Here is a 24,573-nt window from a genome sequence, read left to right as displayed (position 1 = left end):
TCAAAGAGGTAACTACCATTAGGGGTAAAGGGAAGGGGTACTGCTTTCGTAAAGGCGACTACAATGGAATGAGACAGTATTTAAATTCTATACAGTGGAATCAACTGATGATGTTACCAACAGCAAATTCAAAATGGGAAGCATTCAAAGAACTTATCTTGGAAGCTACTAGGCTTTACATACCAACTAAGAAATATTGTTCAAGGTTTAGGCCTAAATGGATGTCAGATGAATTAATGAGGCATATGGCAGAGAAGAAAAATGCATGGGATACATACAAATTAACACGTGACACAGAAGCCTATAATAGATACAAGTTGATCTGTAACCAAGTTACAAAGGAGGTTAGACAGGCGAAGGCAGATTATGAGAAATCCTTGGCAAGGGATGCGAAGAAAAACAGCAAACAGTTCTTTACTTATGTAAACTCTAGAAGGAAGGGGATGAATCAGATTGGTCCACTTGATATCGATGGGTCAACTGTTGATGATCCTGCTCAGGTAGCTAACAAACTAAATGAATATTTTGCATCGACATTCACACATGAGGAGTTATTCAGCGAGGGGAATGCCAGAGGTGTATTCAACTCTGGCAGTAAGCTAGAGAATCTTGTAATAACTGAGAGTAAAGTGGAGGAGAAATTGTTGAAGATAAACACAAGAAAGGCACCTGGGGTGGATGGGATCTATCCAGTTATATTAAAAGAGGCAGCAAAGGAAGTAAACAAACCCTTAGCCATAATTATGAGAGCTTCCTTGGACTCAGGGGAGGTACCCATGGACTGGAGATGTGTAAATGTGACCCCAATTCACAAAGGAGGATCAAAGGCTGACACAAGTAATTATAGACCTGTGAGTTTAACTTCTGTTCCCGGAAAATTAATGGAGGCACTGGTTAAAGAAGCACTGCAGGATCATCTAGACAAGACTTCAGTTATAGCTCGGACACAGCATGGTTTTGTTAAGGGGAAGTCTTGCCTGACCAATTTGATTAGATACTATGATGCATTCACAAAAGAACTGGATGCAGGGAATAACTTTGATATTATATTCTTGGATCTTAGAAAGGCTTTTGATACTGTTGCACAAATTGGAGCAGTGTGGCATTGGAGGCAAATTGCTGCTATGGATAAAGGGGTGGTTGAGGGGGAGAAGACAGAGAGTGGTAATCAATGGACACTGCTCATCGTGGACTAATGTTATTAGTGGAGTCCCTCAGGGTTCAGTATTGGGTCCTTTATTGTTTTCTGTATTTATAAATGATATTGATGATGGTATATCAAGCTTAATGTCGAAGTTTGCAGACGATACAAAGGTAGGCAGGGTTGTCAAGGACACTACTGATACTATGCTGCTGCAACAGGATCTGGAAAGGTTGAGCAGATGGTCTGAGAGGTGGCAAATGAAGTTTAACATTGACAAATGTAAAGTACTACATATGGGAAACAGCAACCCCAGAGCAACGTATCAACTCTATGGTACTACACTGACAGTGGTAGAGAATGAAAGGGACTTGGGGGTGGTTGTGCAGGCAGATATGAAGTTCTCTGTGCAGTGCAGACGGGCTGCAAGAGTAGCTCATGGTGTATTGTCAATGATACATAGGAATTTTTCTAGCAGGGATAACGAGGTGATTATTCCCTTTTATAAGGCAATGGTCAGGCCACACCTAGAGTACTGTATACAGGTCTGGAGGCCTCATTTCAAGAAGGATGTAGAGCTGCTGGAAAGAGTACAGAGAAGGGCAACAAGATTAGTGAATGAAACAAAGGGGTACTGTCACGAAGAAAGGCTTAAGTTTTGCAAATTACAGTGTCTGGAGACTAGGCACCAGCGAGGTGATCTGATAGAGGTGTATAAAGCCTTGAATGGTTTGAGCATGCTCAATGCTGATGGGATTCTTCCTCTTGCTCAGAATAATCACTTGAGAGGGCATAAATTCAATAGTCAAATTGAGGAAAGACAGATGTATAATAGACGTGTGGAAATTTGCCTTTAGCCAGCGGGTGGTTGGTTGGTGGAACAGACTTCCATCCCTTGTCGTGGAAGTTGATAGCCTAAATAAGTTTAAGGCTCAGCTGGACAGGTATTTCGAACAAACAGAGGGGTGAAGTGGAAGTGTTTTTTTTTTTTTTTTTTGGCTGATGCTGTAGAAGCTTGCATTCTTTTATCATATGCCTCAACTAATGCTAATGTTAATGATGACATTAAGATAATCTTTTCTAGTCTAAACTGTAACTTTGATCCTTTGTGGAATGACATTAGATGAACTGAAAAAAAAAAAAAAAACAGAAAACCAATTTAATAAACAATAGTCAATTTTGGAATCAAATACTGGATATGTTGAGTTAAAGATGTATGAAGTTACGTATTTTCGCATGAAGCTATGCTGTATTTCTATTTCAACTGCTAGTGCTGAAATTTCTTTCAGCAGCACAATGAATTGAAATGACAAAATTAAGAATTCGAATGTGACATGAACATTGCAAGATTTCATGAAGATAACAAAAGCCAGAACGAGTTATTGAAAAATTAATAAATGAAATGATTGATATATAAGCAAAGAAAAATAAGATTATTATAATACTTGCACATTTGATTATAATTTGCATTTTTTTTGCGAATTTTAGTCTGTGATTTTCATGTTATTAAACTGTGAACTATTGTCATTGATGTGGGTTTTGTGACTATTAGTATTTAGATGTTAAATAATAAATATTTCCTTTTTTTTTCTCATATTCTCTTATTATAACATTCATAAATATGCACTGTAACTGAGTTGCACTGTTTGCAAAGAAGGGCAATAAGATTGGTGAGGGGAATAAGTGGTTGCTCTTGCCAAGAAAAGCTTAAGTTCTGCAAATTGCTGTGCCTGGAGACTAGGCACCTGTGAGGTGATCTGATTGAGGTGTATAAGGTCTTGAATGGGTTGAGCAACTCAATGCTGATGGGATTCTTCCTCTTGCTCAGATTACGAACCTGAGGGGGCATAGATTCAAATTGAGGAAAGACAGTTGTAGAATAGATGTGTGGAAATTTGCCTTTAGCTAGCAAGTAGTTGATTGTTGGAACAGACTTCCATCTGTTGTTGTGGAAGTTGATAGCTCAAATAAACTTAGGCTGAGCTAGACAGGCATTTGGAGTGAATGAATGGGTGAAATGAGAGTTTTTTTTTTTTTATTTGGCTGATGCTGAAAGCTTTCTTGCATCATATGCCTCAACTAATGTTTTTGAGCATATATGCTCCAAAATCCAACCCCTTCCATTGATGTCAGCACTACCCCACAGAGTATTATGTCCACTGAATTCCCTAGTAATAAAAAAGGGGATGGCAATTGCTTAATGAGTTCATCAAGGTCTGCCTAGATATGTCATTCCTAGATGGAAAATAGAGGGAGCAAACAGTTAAGAAGAACTCTACTATTAGATGAACTGCTACCATCTCTAGTTGGTGATAAGTAACTGTAAAATGCCTGTATTTTACCTATTATCTGCCTACATCCCTATAATTTTGTTCCTCTACTGTAGTACTTTTTGGGAGACGAAGTGTTTGATCATTTTATCGCATTAGAAGAAGCTGTAACTATTGAAAACAGACTCTTAAGGCGAAACCCTAATCTGATAACTGTAGAGTAGATTATACAATCAGTTCTTTTCACAGAAATTGGATTCCCGAGTTCGGAGATCAAGAACTCTCACCCCGAATGAATATGAATGTCATTTTCATGCAGTTGCAACTTCTATTTCTGATTTGACCCTGCCAGATATCAGTTCCTTTCAAAGAAATTAGATTCACAAGTCTGGAGATTGTGAACTCTCACCCTGAACAAATATGAGTTTCGTTTCCATATGGCTGTAACTCCCTTTCTGTTTTAGTCTCCAGATGTCAGCCCTGAAGATTAGTCTTCCCCTACCCACAAGAACAAGCACCGGATCAATGGGAGTGTGGGAAGTGCATATGAGAAGGGACCTATATACAGGGTGATTCACTACCAGTGTGACAAACTTGCAGGAGGTGTAGGGGACACAAGATGAATCGGAATCACATAGCATTGCAGGGTTCGAAATGCCTTCGTCATGCGGTAGAGGACGTTGAATGGGAGGTCGTGTGAACAGCGATCCCGCTGGAAGTCAGCATTTGCGAACTGGTTCCCGAGGCAGTAGGATGGACGAGTATTCAAACGTTGAACTGGCCGACATGCACCTCACGTATGGAGCTGCGGAATGTAATGGGCACGCCGCTCTGCGCTTGTACCAGGAACGTTTCCCGCACAGGCGTGCTCCTCATCATACAATTTTTGCACGTGTGCACAGAAGGTTACGTGAGACTGGTTGTTTCATGAGAGGTACCATGAATCGAGAGCGAACGACGAGGACGCCAGACAATGAGGAGAATGTCCTACGTCTTGCAGAAGGCAATCCGAGTACGAGTACTCGAGCGATAGGCCAACGATTGGGTATTTCCCAATCCACTGTATGGAGGATACTGTCAACAAACCAAATGAGTTCATACCATCTGCAACGCGTCCAATCATGGGAGCCTGCGGATTATCCACTCCGGAAACACAACGGTTTCTTCAACAGAAACAGTTCGCAAATGCTGACCTCCAGCGGGCACTGTTCACGCGACCTCCCGTTCAATGTCCTCTACCGCATGACGAAGGCATTTCGGACCCTGCAATGCTATGTGATTCCGATTCGTCTTTGTGCTCCCTATACCTCCTGCAAGTTGGTCGCACTGGTAGTGAATCACCCTGTATACACAGAAAGATACGGAGAAAGAAAAAAACAAGTCTTAGAACCTGTGTAGGAGTTGTGCCAGCCTTCAAGAGAGAAATAAGTGAGGGAACGATGAAAGCTAAGACCATCACTACAACTATACTTCGACCACCAGCTGAACTGATTGTAATGACAGAGTCGCTGGTTGAGATATAGTGGACAGAGTCATTCTTTATACTGGTAAGTTTTATCTTACTCTTGCCCTCTTTTAATACATAAGCATTCCTCCTCAGTAATATAATTGTTATTGCAATACATCATGACACATTTCTGTAAATTAGAGTTTAACTTGATTAGTTTATTCTTAATGTTGCTACACAACACCCAATTGTTATATACCTCTACACTCCCCAGGACATGGACTGCAAGCCAGAGATGAGCAAGATAACGTAGAAGAATCACACAAAGAACGCTAGCTGGCTAGCCCGGTCGGCTGTGAGTTAGTGACAGGTAAAGTGGCTGACTGGCAACCCAAAGGTCGCGGGTTCAATTCCCGCCTCGGGCTTGGATCACAGTAAAAATGCAAAAACTTTGGGAGGTGCAATGTGGCCATAGAAGCTGATGTGCCAACAACTAACAAAAAAAAAAAAAAAACTAACTCACATCACTAGCTAGAGGCACATAAGGTGTCTTCCCATTGCTTATTAATGTTAAGCATGTAAGAAAAGATGTTCTGTACTTATATGTAGTTTTCTACTATAGTTTGATAATAAATTATGTTTTGTTTGAGTATCCCTGCCTCAGACCTATTCTCTTGCTGTACCTCAACCATAACATAAGTTTTAGAATAAAGAACTATTATTGCAGCACTTCAAGATCTGACTATAACAGATAGGGTCTTGTAGTGAAAAACACAACGCTGATTGAAGCTGCAGGTTCTATTCCTCACGCAGCTGAATAGATCTTTAGGGCTCGAGATCATTGTCCTATTATAAAAGCCATTAGGCAGTCACTTAAGTTCATTGATGTTTTCTGGAATATGCTTTAATTAAGATTTTATAGCATCCAAACCATTGCCAGTACGTTGGCATATTGCGCGGAATTTCGGGTGTATAGAACGATAAAGCCCAGCCCGGCACAATAATGAATTCCCCTCCAAAACACCAATGTAACATAGCATAGCTTGAAAAGAGGCATGGTTATCCACAAGAAAGGCAATCCTTTTGTGGGTATGTCCATCCCCAGCTCTGTCTTTGTGAATAATTGAATAGTTATGCGAGTAAGGGTCCTCGTTTTCTTTTAAATATGTCTCCTGTAAGCAAAAGCAAGTTGGTGATAAGATAAAATAAAAATTTTAATGATAAGATAAAAAGTTGCACCTAGTACATGTTTTCTCTATCTGAAAATAAGCCATTATTAAAAGATAAAGTTATTAAATGTGGTTTTTTTTTAGTGTTTTTCTACCAGAAAATAAGCCATCCTTACAAGATAAAGTTATTAAATATATTTTTATTGTAATTTAATTTAATTTAATAATTTAAAATTATCTAAATTTACATGAAATCAGAAAGTAGTTTCATTAACTGTATATTTTCTGATTTTATATAAATTATTTCTGAGTATTTATTAGTATGCAGAAATAAGTAAATGGTGAATGTGATGGTATTTAAAGAGAAGGAAAACATAATAGTTTGTTTATTAAGAATACCACTCACCATATGGAAGTTTAGCATAAATGGGCTCAGTTAAAGCAGGGTCACTGATACCATATTGATTCTCAGCCTTTACTGAAAATTCATACTGATGACCAACAAGCAAATTTCGAACACGACATGCTGTTCCAACAACAAAGCTATTAACTCGTGACCAACTAGTTGTGCCTTTTTCTCGCTTTTCTACAACATAATTAGAAACTTCTGAACCACCATCATCTTTTGGTGGCATCCAACGCAGGGTAAGAGAATCTCCTTCCATTTCCTCAGCTCTAACATTTTCTGGTGGTCCTGGTCGATCTAAAAATAGAAGGGTATTGAATTATAAAGTTTATATGCTTCCACAAGGTAGTAAGCAATCTGATTAAATAATTTAAGTTTTCTTAGTTCTACATTTATCATCAGAAAAACTGGCTCATGGAACACTAAAGAAAAATATGCATAGATTATATAACTGTATTTAGACTAAGATGCATTTAGGGCTAAAGCCTCAAGCTGCAAGCGCTTGAGGCTAAAACAATGCCGCCTTATAAATATTTTGTTTATTCAGAAATGGCTATGTATTAATGATGCTATTGCATTAATATATACATAACTGTATTTATTAACTGTTGAATACTAAAAATAAGCTTTCTAAACAGTAGAAGAAGGTCATTAACATGCAAGAGGAAAAAGAGTGAAAGAAAGAACAGGACCTTTTGGAAGACCAGCATTAATTTTTGAAGACGATGCTAAGAATGGATGTGGAAATCTGTGGTAATAGAGCACAGGTTAAGAACGGATGGCAGAATGTCATCCCAGTTTGTTATATGTTTCAGTAATGTCATGTATGCATTTGCCTTCTGCTTGTATCATACCAACAAGGTTTCTGTTTTGTAAAATTTTCCATTTTGGAGTATTTATTGGGTATACTACTTTTCTTGCCCCCTGGTATAATATGTTCAATCTTAATTTAAGTCTTTGTATTTATTTTTCTTCATTCCAATGCTGTCCTTTGTGGCAGTCTAGTCAGCACTATACATCCCTACCACTCATTTGGAGAGACCTAGTTTCAATTCTCATCTACAATTGGAGGAATTTCTAAAGTCCTTCTCGACTGGAGCTGATACTAGTAGTTAACAGTTAGCCAATCTCAGGTGGAGGGAGTAGTAGAGCTTTCCCAGGAAGTGATTCCGGATTTTTTGCCTTCAACAACATGCAAATTGGTACATGAATAACACTTCAGATAAAATAGATACACATGGGTATGAGTGGCAAATATTGGTAATACCATTAAAATAACACTAATTTGAACTGGAATTCCTTCTAAAGCTAGGCATGCTCTACTGTATGCTTGTTTGTTTGTTTGTTTGGATTTTTTGGCGCATTAGCAACTAAGGCTACAATGCGCCAAGGACTGTATGCAGAGTGCTCTTGGAAGTTAACATATATAGGTTTTGGAGGTGAACATTCCTTATTTTGTCATATTTAGCACCACAGTGAGAGCATGACAGCAACAGCCCATGTGCAAATGTTCATACTTCTGTCAGGAAAAATGTAAACACCTTAGTGATATATACTGAGTAATGAAGGTACCCAGCTATTATTGAATTAAGAGATGATGATGATGATGAATTAAAAGTAAGGATATAGTTTCTATTGGAACAGATTCTCATCCTTACACATTAAAAATCAATTTGCAGCTTCACCCTTGTGATTTTAATTCAAAAGAAACTTTCTCTTCAAGAACTTCATGAAAATCCCATTCTGAGACCATGCTTTGGAATAGGCTCAGTGTCTTGTGGTGGTTGGTGAATACCAAATTACAAATTACATTTTGGTATTTCCCCAAAAACACTCATAACATCTCCCAAATGGAGGAGATGTTGTGAGTTTTTTTTTTTTTTTTTTGTCTCTACAAGGCTGTTGCCCAAATACGGCAGTTTAACTGACTCGGAGAAGCCTGCCAACCCTTCCAAACAATTCTGGCTGAAGAAGGGTGACATTTCCTCTATGGACTTTTTTGCTAGCAAGTATTATCAGGAATCAGGATGTTGATTCTGATCTGTCTTCAGTTCTGGGCCTCTTTGATGAGATGACCATATCAGGTTCAATGGTATAGTTTTCTGATAGGAATAGACCATGTTTGCATCCATGAAGAAGGATTTATATCATTTGTATTCATGTGAATTTTTTTCTGATTCAGGGCCTGAACTCCTCAACTATCACAGGACCAAAGGAATGATCAATATCTGGCAAGCAATAAATTAGCTCAGATATAGATGCCAGGGAATCCATTAGATGGTTGCCACATGCTTAAAACCATGTATTTCAGGGCCTGAACTCCTCAACTACCACAGGACCAAAGGAATGATCAATATCTGGCAAGCAATAAATTAGATCAGATATAGATGCCAGGAAATCCATTAGATGGTTGCCACATGCTGTAAACCATGTATTTCCCAACATAACGGGAGATCCATGGTTTGCAGCACATGGCAAAGATAATGATTCCCTATGATGATAGCCTGCTGGAGCCTAGGCTGCGATTCCAATGATAATACAAATCTAGAATACAAGCAGCATCACATTCTTTTTGTTTAATTTTTATTTTGGATCTGATGTCCTCTCACCACATATTGGTTCCAATAAAAGGAATATATTAGAATAGACTAAAAAATACAAACCTACTTTACATTTCCGACATTCAAATACAGAGAGCACACCAGTATATGCAACCCAAACTCATGAATATAATTGTTCTTGCTTTTATCGCCATCATTGTTTGGTGATAAATAACACCTTTGAATATTGTCTATATTCAAAAGAATATAGGCAATATTCAAAAACATCTGGAATAACACCTTTGAGTGTTATTCCAGCTGTTTTAGCCTGCACAACATGCATGTTGGCTTGTGAACACATGCTGCTATAGACAAATACACATACAGATATGAATGACAAGCTGCAGTGCTGCTAAGTAATAATTTGATTTGATTTTTAAGGACTGTGATGGCATATCCTTTGCTGCCTCCTTTGGTATAGCTGGATGGATCCCATCCGCCCCGGGTGCCTTTTTTGTGTTTGTCTTCAGCAGTTTCTCCTCCACTTTCCTCTCAGTTGTTGCAGGGTCATCCAGCTCACTGCCAGAGTTTGGCTCACCTCTGGCGTTCCCCTCCCTGAGTGGCTCCTCATGGGTGAATGTAGATGCAGGGTGCTCGTTTGGTTTGTTAGTCGCCTGAGCGGGGTCACCGGCACTTGAGCCGTCGATGTCCAGTGGACCAGTCTGATTCGTCCTTTTCCTTCTGGAGTTTGCATGGGTGAGGAGCTCTTTGCTGTTTTTCTTTGCATCCTTTGCCGGGGATTTCTCGTGGTCTGCCTTTGCCTGCCTGATCTCCTTTGTGACTTGGTTGCGGACCAGCTTGTGTCTGTCACGGGCTTCCGTGTCACCCATTAATTTATGTGTGTCCCATGCATTTTTCTTCTCTGCCATGTGTCTCATTGGTTCGTCTGGCGTCCATTTGGGCCTGGGCCTTGAGGAATGTTTCTTGGTTGGTGCGTGAAGCCTGGTGGCTTCTGGGATGGGTTCTTTGTGTGCTTCCCGTTTTGAGTTTGCTGTTGGTGGCGTCATCGGTTTGGTCCCGCCGTATCAAGTTTAAATGGTGTCTCGGACCACCGTGGTCGCCTTTGCGAAGGTAGGGACCCTTCCCTTTGCCCCTGATGGTCAAAGGGAAGAGATTTGCACACTGTGATCACTTAGTTGGTAGGTAAAGCCTAGTAGCTTCCAAGATAAATTCTTTGAATGCTCCCCATTTTGAATTTGCTGTTGGTAAAAGTTTGTCTTAGTTTGTCTAATTCTTCCCTGAATTTATTCAAACTATTTACTTCCACAACAACAGGTTGGCTCACATCTGGCGAGTACAGGCTTGGAACACCCAGGGTCTTGCACCGGATATCATCATTCTTCTCTTTCTTGGTGATTTCCTCCCCCCCCTCTCTCTCTTTCTCTCTCTCTCTCTGGGTTACTCAGAAATTTTTTTTTGGTTGGTGCAGCATAAGCCTCAGGCTTCCTTGCACCATATAGCTAATAATAACTCTGCCATGGACGGTCCCAAGCCCGGCTGCGAAAGGAGGAGGGTGGTCATCCTGCCGAAATGACCAGAACCGGGAAACCGGGGAAACTAGGAAAGAAACCGCATGAAATTCGGAACAAGCTCTTACAACAATGTTACCGCATCCGGGGTAGCCGATGCGCCAGCACTGGGGACCCAGGGTACTGGTGTGAAGTGGACCACTGGCCACAGAACAAGCTGTTATAACAATGTTACCGCATCCGGGGTAGCCGATGCGCCAGCACTGGGGACCCAGGGTGCTGGTGTGAAGTGGATCACTGGCCACAGCAATAAGCTTACTACGCCAAAAAGGACAATTAACATTGGCGAATGGAATGTTCGAACGGGGCACCACGTTGGACAAAAGGAAATCATTGCCCAAGAACTACTTAGGTGCAAGATATCAATCGCGGCATTATCCGAATTAAGGCTCACCGGGTCTGGAACGATGATCATCCAACCACCAGCACCTAATGAAGCGGTTATGCTATTCTATTCTGGTGGTGAGAAATGAGAAGCAGGAGTGGGCTTTATGGTCGATGCTCAGGCCACCAGTAGTGTGATCGCTTTCCAACCAATATCAGACCGCCTGGCAGTCCTTACTGTCAAGGGCACCATCAAGACCCATATTATCTCCGCCTATGCGCCAACTGAGACTAGCCTGGACCCGACCAAGAATGACTTCTACAACCAGCTCCAACATACGCTGGATTCAATTCCGCAGACAGAAGTGATCATCCTCACAGGGGACTTTAATGCCCATATTGGCGTGGACAGATCTGGTTGGGAAACAACAATGGGCAAGTTTGGCCATGGGAAGATCAATGACAACGGCTTACGTTTGTTGTCCTTTGCCGCATCTAACAACCTGATCATTGGAAACAGCCATTTCCAGCACCCTCAAAAACATCAACTTACATGGCGAAATCCATCTGGCAAGGACTCAGCAATCCTGGACTACATTTTGATCAATGCCAGATTTCGCTCATCACTCATGGACGTTCGTGCCATGAGGGGACCTGATTGCGGATCTGATCACTACCTCATCCGGGCTAAGGTGCAGCTCAAATTACGGCATGCAAAAAGATCATCTCGGTCAGCCAAGCTGGACTGGAGGCAGGTAATGAATGCTGCCAACAAACAGGCATATCAGATCGCCCTATCCAACCGCTTCGAGATGCTGGCCGTGCCCGAGGATATAAATGAAGAAGAAAAGCAGATCTCTGATGCCATCCTGGAATGTGCCAAGCCCCTATGTCCACCTGCCCGACGTCGAACGCAACCATGGATATCAGACGAGTGCCTCGACCTCGTGGACAAACGGAAACAGGCAAAGTTGGAAACAGGCAAAACAGGCCGACTTTGAACGGTACCGGCAGCTAAACCGAGAAGTCCGACAAAGAATGACAGCAGAAAGAGAAGCATACTGGAACCAAGTGGCAGACGATCTTGAAGTGGCGGCATCCAAAAACGAGTATCGCACTCTCTACCGCACCCTCAGATGTCTGAGTGGAAAGACCAAATTGACTAGTGACAACATCAAGAATGCTGATGGGACCTTCGTGCGATCACCATCCGAATGCCTGCAACGATGGAGTGAATTCTTCAAAGCTTTGTATAATCACGACCCACCTCAGGGACCGCCAGCAACAGCACTCTCGATCGACCCCCCTGAGGTCTCCATGGTCGATGTTGAGCCTACAGTAGAAGAAGTGAAAGCAGCCATACAATCCCTGAAGCATGGCAGGGCACCAGGAGTGGACCAAGTCACCACAGAAGCGATCAAAGCCGGGGGAGATGTACTGCTTCGCCGACTACACTCACTCCTCAAAACCATCTGGTGCACTGAACAAATTCCGTTAACATGGAGGAAAGCCATTATCGTACCGATCCACAAGAAAGGTGATAACCGGGACTGCAAGAACTACCGTGGCATCAGCCTCCTTTCCATCATCGGAAAGGTCTTTATGAAGATCATCCAGTCAAGACTGCAAAAACATCGCGAGCAAACCAGTCGAGAAGAACAGGCAGGATTTAGACCCGGGCGAGGATGCTGTGATCAAATCTTTGCCATTCGTCAGCTGATGGAGGAGAGGATCCGGTGTGGACAGCGAACCGTCATTGTTTTCATTGACTTTAAGTCTGCTTTCGACTGTGTCCACCGGCCTGCCTTATGGAAACTACTTGAGGTTGAACATGTACCTCGAAAAGTCATCACACTCCTCCAAACTGCATACAACGGTTTAACCAGCCAGGTGCACATCCAGAACGATTTATCAGAGGAATTTACCATCCAAACTGGAGTCCGCCAAGGGGATGTAGCCTCCCCGTTGCTTTTCAACATCGTGGTTGACGCCATTATGAGGCAAGCATTCAGAAACAGACAGGGCATACAATATGACAAGGATCACTATGTGACTGACCTGATGTTTGCTGATGATAGTGCTATCCTTGCCGGTAACGACGCTGAAGCCACGGACATCCTCTACGACATTGCCCGGCCATACGGTTTGAAGATCAATGCTGGTAAGACAAAGGCCCTGACAACAGATGGGTCGCAAGCCACCATCTATCTCGAAGGCGTCCAGATCAAGCAAGTGCAGGACTTTAAATACCTTGGGTCGCTGGTCCAGGAGAAGAAAGTTGCATCCACCATGGAAATCCACAGCAGAATTGGACAGGCGGCCACTGCATTCGCCTCGCTCAAATGGTGTCTGTGGAAGAGGACCAACATTTCCACAAAGACTAAAATCCGACTCTTCCGGACTTTGATCCTGCCCATTCTTCTTTACGGATCGGAAACATGGATTTGTCTCAAGTTAGATTTGAACAAACTTGAGGTATTCCAAATGCGATGCCTGCGGCAGATCTTGGGCATCTCTCTTCGCGACCGCATCACTAATGATACCATCCGCGCCAGATGCCAACAGCAACCAAATCCAGAAGCGAAGGCTCAGATGGTTTGGCCACGTATGTAGAATGGGCACGAACAGAATACCATCCACACTCCTTTGGAGACAACGACCCACCCAATGGAGCATCCAACGGACCGCGCCTAGGAAAACGTGGGCCAAGCAAGTGGAAGATGACTTGAAGAGCCGACGTCTCGACCTTAACCAGGCCAGGACTGAAGCCATGGATCGTAAGGTATGGAAGAACATCACAGAGCAAGTCCGAAACCCTGCGGCACCTACAGCAGCATACTGGTTGCGTGGCCAACCGCCTCCCCCAGCTGCCAGCTAAGGACCAAAGAAGAAGAAAAGAAGCTAATAATAAAATAAATAAATAAAATAATAATATGGTCTTGCTTCGTGTGGAAATTCTCTTGATGACCATCCCTGAGTGTCCCATGAGCAGGATCTCTCTCTCTCTTCCTGCTTGTGCCAGATGTTTTCCTATTCTGGTGTAGGATACTTCTCATGACCAAAACTGGTAAATTCTCTCATTGCCAATGTAGACTGTTTTATGTTGATGGTATAGGATTACCTGGTCGATCTGCATAGGGGAGGTATTATTCCATACTCCTGCTGAAAGTTTACAGTGTCTTGAGGAAAACAGAGATTCTTTCTGACCCTACTGCAGGAGTCCTACAACCCATTTGTTCTGCCTCATTGTAGTTCTACAAGAGCAAATAGTCACCTTTATTATACACATTTCATACTTTATTTCTCCTCTTTACCTTGCTAACTGTTGAACTATTTCTTCCCCACCTCTTTTCCATTCACCACGGGCAAGTTGTTTTTTCAGCCTTAGGTGGATTCAGGACAGCCTCTCAAAGGTTTCAATAGTGGTGGTGTGCTTCCTTGTGGCTAAGGATTTCCTTAGCCACAAGGTTGCCTCTCTCTGGTTGCTTATGGCTAGTCACATAAAACTTACTACATGATACTCAATACGTGACACAACTGGCTGAACTGTATTGGCTGCACAGAACAGCACAGTGAAATGTGGTAAGTGTTGGGAGAAACTCCATTTACCATCTGGACAGAGGAAACACCAATGCAGTACAATAGTCATAGAAATGGGAGTATGCAGCATGATTTCATTTGTAGTTTGGACATCTGGATTGCAATCCTATACAGTCTTCATTGATATTGTATTTAGATTTATATTTGACAAATATTAATATTATTCTACATACAATCTGGAAATGGCCATGCTTCTGGAATTTGAAGCAGAATTGCAGGTTAGGATACAGGTCTATTAATTATTATTGGAGGCCTTGGTGTGGTGAGCATCATATTATCTGGGTTGGTATCACCTCTATTTTAGTTCTCTACTGGACTTGCTTTTTCTCATAAAATTTTCAGCTCTTCCAATTCATCAAGTATATCTTCATCTACAACACTTAAGGAGATCGAGTACAATAGAGATTCTTTCTCGCCCTATTGCAGGAGTCCTACAACCCATTTGTCCTGCCTCATTGTAGTTCTAAATGAGCAAATAGCCACCTTTATTATACACATTTCATACTTTCTTTCTCCTCTTTACTTTCCTCCTCTTTCTCCTCTTGAACTATTTCTCCCCTCTTTCCATTGACCATGTTCTCACTGGCTAAGTAAGTAAGTATGTTTTAGGATAGGGCGGCTCCTAGAACATTAGATCAAATGCACCTTGTTTCAAAAATAAATAAAAACTATTTAACACTAACGAAATCTCCACATTTCGCAGTAACAATGACAGAGTTATCAGCAACCAATACTTAATCCCCAAAATATAGGACAAAATTGCAATGTACTATTAACTGAACATTTTAAAGTTAACTTATAAAAAAAAAAAATTTGTAACAACAACTTCTTTAAATTTAACATTTTTGACAACTTAATCAAAATTTACAAGTATATACAAATAGTATATAGATGTATGACTACTAACAAAATGAGTGCTGAAATTCAGAGCTAAATTTGATTTCAACAGTGTATCTAACCTTAATACAAATTGTGAATGCATAGCCATCAATTGCACAACATAAATGCCTACATCCTTTATATACCTAACCCGGTAGCTGAATTGAGTGCACAGGTACAAATCGTAAGATAAAATGATGGAATATACAGTTATTTACAAGAGATAAAATCCACTTAAAGTTTATGATACAAAGTAACTTTATTACACCTCGTTACTTATACCAGTGTCTTTTTTGTGTTGACCAGAAATGTAAGGTTATGCTGGAAAGTGTTCCTGGCAAAAGTCTGCAAAGACCGATAAGAGCCAACATCCTGAATGAGTAGATATTCATTGCTCGGAACAAAACTGTTTGGCGATGATCTGTTTATTGAGGATCTTAATTCTTCCCTAAAGTCATACAAAGGACAATGATGCAATATGTGCTCCCAGCTCTCTCTCTCTCTCTCTCTCTCTCTCTCTCCATAGCTACATAAGTCTGTTCTGGAAAGTCTGAACTGAAAAAGTTTCTGGTTCAAGGATTCATGCCAAGTTATGATGTAAGATGAGTAGATGTCAAGAGAAAACCAACAATTTTGCTTCTTATAAATAGAAAGGAAACCTCAGGGATAAATATTCTTGTCATTAGCTACTTGTTGTTCCAGCCTTAGGTGGATTGAGAAAAGCCTATAAATATATTTAGTTCTAGTAAATGGTTATTATAACTTAGTGCTCTCCAAACCTTGTTGCACTCAGTAGCATTCAGGTTGTTTGAAACTAGTGATTTCTACCAAGATGTCTCTTAGAAATTTAACTGATTTAGGGATTCTGCCTTTTGCTCCTAGCTCTTTCTGAATTAGAAAGGGAGATAGCTTTCCTAGTTGGTCTGTTCACAGATAGCAAGAATGATAAGAGCTGCAGATGCTATGTCTAAATTTATTTCAGTCATCTGATTTTCAGCAGTGTTTTTATTGAAACTCTCATTTCTTTAGTTTTCTGGGTTATTTTAGAAAACTCAGAGGGACCTGGTAGCTATATATAAGAATCCACACATTGAGATTATATAGTCTACATTGGCTGCATTTAGTCCTGAAAGATTACATTTTCTTTCTATGTTTGTAACCTTGAAGTGGTAAGACACAAGCAGTGCCACCAGAATGAATAAGCAGTATGGAAGTATTTATTTATTATTACTTTTCTTTTTATAAAAACCCCAAACAAACAAGAGAGGTATTAGAACCTATAGCACTAAGTACCATGTATGGATTGAAAGCTGAGATGAAAGAAGACGTTTATTGACATTAGTACAGAGTGAACAGCTGTCTGGAAGAAAAGTAATGCCAAGCACAAAAAAGAAAACCCGGTGTTTTAGATGCAGAAGAAGCAATATTTGTAATGTGCTTATGCCAAGAGAGATAAGAAGTCAGGATAATCCCCAATAGAGATATATGATCTCACCCAGCAATCAGAGTGTCATCAAAGATAAGCATAGGTGCAGAAGAATCTTTTTTGCAAGATGGAAGACAGGACTGAAGGATTTAGAAGGATTGAAATCAACTAAGTTACCTTTCCCCTACTGGAGAATTTCCTGGAGATCAGCATTTAAGGAATTGGTAGTGTATATTTGAGAAGTTGAAGCTGTTGTACAGGGCAAGGTTTCTCAAACTCCAAAAGGGTATGCAACGTGATATCATGGTATCAGCAAAACTATGGATTGGATTTCTGGTCAATAGAAGGTCATTAATATACAGGAGGAAAACAGTGGGAGAAAGAACTGAACTTTAGGGAACAACAGCATTAGCAGAGAAGTTGGAAGGCAGAGAGCCATCTACCATTACCTGCAGTGAGCAGTCAGAGAGAAAATTGGATATGCAATTACAAAAAACAGTTGACAAACCATAAGATGGAAGCTTATTTAAAAGATATTTAAACCAAACAAGATCAAAAGCCTTTGAAATGGAGTAACTGCTTGAGTTTTGCCAAACTTTCCATTGGATTTGTCCATAGATGAGCAACATAATATAACATAATAACAGAATATCACCACTGTATTTACACTAACAGAATCCATACTGGTGATCATTGATCACATGAAAGTTTTCTAGATAGTTAAGAGTTGGCAGGTAATTGATTTCTCTATTACTTTAGAAAGAGTAGAAGTATGGGACAATAATGCTGAACAACAAATTTTGGGTCATATCTTGTTATAGGCATGAAAGTAAATTTACTTTATACATATTCTAAACATGGAAATAGTGATTAAAATGGCATATTGGCTCTTGTTTTTGAAAAGAGTAATTTTTTATATTTATACAAGTTTTTTTTTAAATTTATATGGCAGTAAAATGTAGCTGCGAACATACCTGTATCAACACAGGACCTTTTTGCCTTTTGCTTGTATTCAGCTTCGAGAGCATCCCTTTTCACCATCCAACAATAATCGGCTACCATGCTGGCACTTCATCTGCTTTTGTATCTTTGTTCCAGCACTACGATGTTTTGATGGAAGTGCTCACCATGTTAATCACTGACAGCACCACAGTTTGGTGGGAAGAAATCCAGGTGTGAGTGCAAGAAATGTATCTTCAATGACATGTTGCACTCCAGTTTTTTGTAAGAAGTAATGAGCTGCCTATAGTTGCCAGCTTTAACATTGCAGCTATGCTTATATCTTTTTTCCCAAATTCTTTTCACTGTCCTATTCAGGAGCTATTACAGGTAATAGCTCGAGGAAGTCTGATGTACTATTCTAAACATTTTCTTTATTTCATTCCTCTGCCCTCTGAAACATCTCAATGGTAGTCACTGTTTTCCTTTTACCTCCCTTTTGCAATAGGAAAATGTTGTCACCTATTTCTCCTATAAATGTTGACAGGTAGAGTTAGTTGCTCTCCCTTTGAAGAAGATATTCAAAAGCTCAGTGTCATTGGGGCAGCCCTGCATTCTTAACTTGGAGAAGTTCCTTTCTCATTGAAAATGTTTTTAGTGAATTAGTGGTCTTGCAGTGGCCTCTTAATCAGGTTCCTTTTAATAAGCACATTATATGGGTTTTATAATTTATACATATTCTTATTATCAGTTAGAATATTTTAACTTTTTTTTTTTTTTTTTTTTTTTGCTTCTTATTATAATTATTTTATTTCCTTCCTTCTGTTTGGTGTTCATACAAGAAAATACTTATCCAGTGTGTGTGATGGTTTTAAGTTCATTAGTAATATTTATTTACTATTTCCAATTTTTTATTTTAATGGTGTTAATGTTTATGTTCTTTTTTTAAGTAGGGATTAGATTTCATTAGGCAGTCAACTTGATGTCTGTTATGAGATTTCATTCAGTACCTTGTGTTGTTCAGCAAGGTTTGCAAAGGCATGAAGCTTATACTCTGAGTGGAACAAAGGTTAGAGAGCAATGATTTTGTTTTTATTGGGTGCTAGTTTCCTATGAATTGGGGAAAAGCAAGGAGAAGAAGTGTTATTTTTGTATGGAATGAGGATCCCCCATTGGAATTTGGGGCCATTTTCAGTGTGAGATAGGAATGCATTGCACCCACTGCATCATCATCCTCCTCCTCCTCCTGCCGGCACTCATGGGTAAGCTGCCTGAAATGGGATTAGAGGAAACACCTTCAACCTTGGCCAGCCTAAGGTGTTATAGCATTAATGCTGCAAACTAATTATAATTAATAATTTCAAAATTTTTATCTCGTATGTAATTCATTATTGATAATTTCAAAATTTTATATTTATTGCTTTTCTTTTTAATCTTCCAACTTCTTAAAAATATTGTGGTACTTTCTCCCCTATTATTACTACATCTTGCATGCACATCATGTCCTTCTACTCATATATTAGATATGAGTAGAAGGACATGCTTAGAGTGTCCTTAAAAGATGAATCAGACATGTTTCATATATCAAATATATTTCAGGAAGGTGGGTTGGTAATTCCACTTCATACCAGCACTGACAAGTTAAGTGTCAGCTATGTCCTATAGGTTCATTATTGATAAAGAAAATGGATGTTTGACAAAGCTAAAAATTTCATAAGGTTTATTTTTAATGATTTTAGATCTTCGTGGTGCCATTGTAATATGTTATGTGTGTGTGTGTTATTTTAATTTATATAAATTACGATTGTAGGGTAGTATTATATTAAAACTTCTATAGAAGTAATCTCTAACCTTTGAGGCCTCTTTAGTAAAATTCCTAAACGATCAAGTTAGATATTTCATTATACTCTTCCAGTTGTGGCCTAAATCAGGTACTGATACAGATTTTAGTTATATGCAACCGTCTAGGAAAAAATATGCAAATTTAAGAGTTGTGTGTGTGTGTGTGTGTGTGTGTGTGTGTGTGTGTGTGTGTGTGTGTGTGTGTGTGTGTGTGTGTGTGTGCGCAGTGGCAGATCCAGAAAAAATTATAGGAGAGGCACCATTTTGTGCACAAACAAGGCACAAAATAATGCACATAACAAAACAAATACAACACTCAAACATTGGAAAAAATTATAGGAGGGGCACATCATTTGTGACACCATTTTGCACAAACAAGGCACAAAATAATGCACATAACAAAATATGACACTCAGACATAATCTGTTAGATTAGTAGTAGTAGTAGCAGTGGCATTTGATGAAAGAAAGCAAGTGTTGGTTGTTTGGTTTTTAGGAGCATTAGCAACTAAGGCCATATTGCTCCGGGGATATGCGGTGGTCATTCCCTGACCTTTCCGCATCCTCCATATTTGGTGGTCACGGGCTCGAACCCCGGTCTAATCAAGAAGCGTGTGCTGAAAGCAAGCGTATGAGCTTATGCAGCATCAGCCAAAAAAAAAATTAAAAAAAATCGCACCATTCCCTCCAAATGCCTGTCCAGTTCCTCCTTAAATTTATTCAACCTATCAACTTCCACAACGACAGATGGAAGTTTGTTCCAGCAATTAACCACCCGCTGGCTAAAGGCAAATTTCCGCACATCTAATCTACATCTGTCTTTTCTTAATTTGAATTTATGCCCCCTTAGGTTCGTAATCTGAACAAGTGGAAGGATCCCTTCAGAATTCAGCGTGCTCAACCCATTCAAGGCCTTATATACCTCAATCAGATCACCGCACAGGTGCCTAGTCTCCAGCCACTGCAATTTGCAGAACTTAAGCCTCTATTGATAAGAGGATCCCTTCATTCCCCTCACCAATCTTGTTGCCCTTCTCTGTACACGTTCAAGTAAATCTACATCCTTCCTAAAATGAGGCCTCCAGACCTGTACGCAGTACTCAAGGCGTGGCCTGACCATTGCCTTATACAGAGGGATAATCACCTCCTTTTCCCTGCTAGCAAAATTCCTATATATCATTGACAAAACCCCATGACCTGCCCTGGCAGCCTGTCTGCATTGCTCAGAAAACTTCATATCTGACTGCACAATTACTCCCAGGTCTTTTTCATTTTCTACCACCTTAAGTGTAGTATCACACAGTTGGTACATTTCTCTGAGGTTACTTCTACCCATATGCAGTACTTTGCATTTGTCAAGGTTAAACTTCAGTTGCCACTTCTTAGCCCATCTGCCCAAATTATCTAGATCCTGTTGCAGTAGCACACTGCCATTACTGTCATTAACAACCCTGCTAACCTTTCTATCATCTGCAAACTTCGACATTAAGCCTGATATACCTTCATCACTATCATTGATAAATATACAAAACAACAGTGGACCTAACACCGAACCCTGTGGGACTCCACTAATAACATTAGTCGAAGAAGAGCAGCACCCATTGATTACCACCCTCTGTCTTCTCCCACTTAACCATCCTTTTATCCATTGTAGCAACTTACCCTTAATACCATTCTGCTCCAATTTGTACAATAGTCTTCCATGTGCAACAGTGTCAAAAGTCCAAATATATGATATCAAAATTATTTTTTGCATCCAGTTCCTTTGTAACCACATCATAATATCATAGTATCATAGTATAGTATTATCAATTAATCAGTAAAATTTATTAATCTTATTAAAGTTCATTGTTAATTAAATTATACTTAATGGAATCATGACCCAGACTAGAGCAGCAAAGCAGTGTTCACAGAATAGCTAGAGTGCTGTGGCTTGTGGGAGAACCGAAGAGGGTGATTCTCCAATGCATCACAGTCTAAAACAATGCATGAAATGTGGAATGTTTGCAGACCTGTCTAGAACAGAACAAGATCTAGCCAAGGAGGATGTCTTTGTGTGGAATGAGGTCTCTGCTAGGTGCAGAGACTGTGAAGATATTAGGTGCAAACTCAGCGTTCTGATGGGCATCTATGAGAGTTTGAGGTGTAGGGTTAATGCCCTTGAATTAATACAAGGGACCCATCAAGCTCTCAGCTGACCAACTCAATGCCAGAGCCCACTCCTGTGCATCAGGCAACAGAGAGGCAATCTCAAAGGCAGAATGCACTGGTCCCACAAGACCTAGTTATTCTCGGTGACTCTATTGTCAGGGAGACAGGGAATATATTATGCAAAAAGGATAGGTGGAATAGGACCAGAGTATGTCTGCCAGGGGCAAAGGTTGATGATATTGTAGGGCAGATATCATCTTTTAAGGGCACATATTGTTGTACCGTTGGCACTTAAGAGTAAGAGATCTGCAGATTTACTTAACGAGTACAGGTCAATGCTGAAAAAAAGTCATGAGTTAGGATTAAATTTGAAAGTGTCTGCAATTCTGCCCGGACACAATAGGAGTGAGTATATGATGAGAGCCTTGTCAATCTTTTTTTTTTTTTTTTTTTTTCTGTTTAGTTGGCATATCGGCTTCTGTGGCCATAATGCACCTCCCAAGGTTTTTGCACTACTCTGATCCAAGCCCGAGGCATGATTCGAACCCGCGACCTTTGGGTTGTCAGGCAGGCCCTTTACCCACCCGGCTAGCCCGGTCAGCCCTTGTCAACCAATTCGGCCCTGGAGAGAATGTGCAAGGCTCACGGGGTAGAATATTTTTTTTTCAGCGTGGTCTGTGCTTGCTAACAGGAGAGACTGCTTCTACAGGGATGGTGTAAATTTAAGAGTGCAAGAATATTTGCTGATGCTATTGAAACAGTGTTAGGTGGGTTGGAAAACTGTTAGATTGGTGGGATTCACAGACTAAAAGATTAACGGTAGCCGCAGGCAGAGGCAAAAGTGATTCTTGCACTGCTTCTATTGTAATGAGCAGAAGCCTAGACAGCAAGTTGCTGCGGACTTCAAGAGCTGCTGCTGGGAGTCATCATGGAACAAGTAAATACAAGGGCTGTGTTAGGGTAACTAAAAGTAAGAACAAGTACAGGTACACTAATGCTAGAAGTATAGTAAATAAAATTGATGAATTTGAAGTTCTGATCAAGACATCGAAAGCAGATATTGTTGGGAAATCAGAGACATGGTGTCACACAGATATAAGGGCACCTCCATAGCCTGGTGGGCAGGAGCAGCAGTGCGTAGCACATGCTTCTTGATTAGACCGGGGTTCGAGCCCATGACCACCAAATACAGAGGATGTGGAAAGGTCAGGGAATGACCACCGCATATCCCCGGAGCAATATGGCCTCAGTTATTAATGCTCCTAAAAAAAAACCAAATAACAAATAACACAGATATGAGCAGTGTAGAATTGGAATTTGGGGAGTACAATGTGTACAGAAAGAACAGGAAGGGAGGAGGGGTTATGCTGTTAGTTATGAAACACACAAAATCTAAGGAAGTGCATTCAGTTGACATGGGTGAGCAGTGCAATGTTGAGTCTGTTTTGTGTGACATAAACACTGGGAAGGGGAAAATGAGGTTAGCAGTATATTATAGGCCTAATGACTAAGATGAGTACAATGAACAGTTGTCAGAAAAATAGAATGGGCCAGTAAATCAAAATGTCTTATAATGGAGGATTTTAACTTTCCAGGTATTGACTGGAACTTGCTTGTTGGTCATTCACACGCTAGCAAGACTTCTGTGGATTTATTGGAGGATTGTTTTCTACAGTAACATGTTTGAGGGGCAACCATATTACTCTCTTGATATAATCATATCAAGGGAGTAATACCCTTGATATGATTATCAGCAGTGATTATTCATGCATTAAGAATTTGGAGACAAAGGAACTACTAGGTGACAGTGATCACAGTGTACTGATGTGGGATTTACTTAAAGATGTAACTACTATCAAGGGTAAAAGGAAGTGTTTTTGTTTTTGTAAAGGTGACTACAGTGGTCTCAGACAGTTTTTAAATTCTATACAGTGGGATCAACTGATGATGTTACCAATGGTGAATTCTAAATGGGAAGCCTTCAGTGATTGAAGTCTATTAGGCTGTTCGTGCCAACTAAGAAATACTGTTCAAGGTTCAGGCCTAAATGGATGTTGGATTAATTAATGAGGCTCGTGGCAGAAAAGAAAATGCATGGGATGCATATCAGGCGACACAAAAGCCTACAGCAGATATAAGCTAGTCCGTAATCAATTCACAAAGGAGGTTAGGCAGAGGAAGGCAGATTATGAGAAATTTTTGGCAAAGGACGCAAAGAAAAACAGCAAAGAGTTCTCTACTTATATAAAATCTAGAAGGAAGGGGATAAATCAGATTGATCCACTTAACATAGATGGTTCGACTATTGATGATCCTGCTCAAGTAGCTGATAAACTGAATGAGTATTTTGCATCTACATTCACACATGATGAGTTATTCAAGAAGGGGAATACAGGAAGTTTATCAAACTCTAACAGGGAGCTAAGTAATTTTGTAATAACTGGGAGCAAAGTGGAGGAGAAATTGTTGAAGTTAACCATAAAAAAGACACCTGGGGCAGATGGAATCTATCCAGTTATAATGAAGGAGGCAGCAAGGGAAGTAAGTGAACCCTTAGCCATAATTATGAGAGCATCCTTAGAGTCAGGAGATGTGCAAATGTGTTCCCAATTCACAAAGGGGGTTTAATGGTTGATAAAAATTATTATAGACCTGTTAGTTTAACTTCTGTTCAGGGGAAAATAATGGAGCCACTGGGTAAAGAGGTGATACAGGATCACCTAGACAAGACAAGACAGCACTTATTGTTCAGACACAGCATGGGTTTGTTAAGGGGAAGTCTTGAACAATCTGATGGGATACTAAGATGTGGTAACAAAGGAACTGGATGCAAAAAATAAGTTTGATATCA

At 40.2% G+C, this 24,573-nt stretch overlaps 1 protein-coding gene across 2 annotated transcripts in view; it reads right to left on the bottom strand.

Moving 5' to 3' along the window:
• The window catches only part of LOC150079033 (twitchin-like), a 2,795,346-nt gene that overhangs the window by 800,826 nt on the left and 1,969,947 nt on the right, over positions 1-24,573 (bottom strand). For both annotated transcript variants that reach the window (XM_090382361.1, XM_090382360.1), the window contains one exon: positions 6,434-6,730. In XM_090382361.1, coding sequence (XP_090238487.1) covers positions 6,434-6,730 — 297 coding nt within the window. The remainder of the gene's footprint in view (positions 1-6,433; positions 6,731-24,573) is intronic.

This window comes from Mastigoproctus giganteus, chromosome 10, assembly GCF_048544385.1.
Source record: "Mastigoproctus giganteus isolate SK-2022 chromosome 10, ASM4854438v1, whole genome shotgun sequence".
Taxonomy (NCBI): domain Eukaryota; kingdom Metazoa; phylum Arthropoda; class Arachnida; order Uropygi; family Thelyphonidae; genus Mastigoproctus; species Mastigoproctus giganteus.
This window is presented reverse-complemented; position numbering and strand designations above follow the sequence as displayed.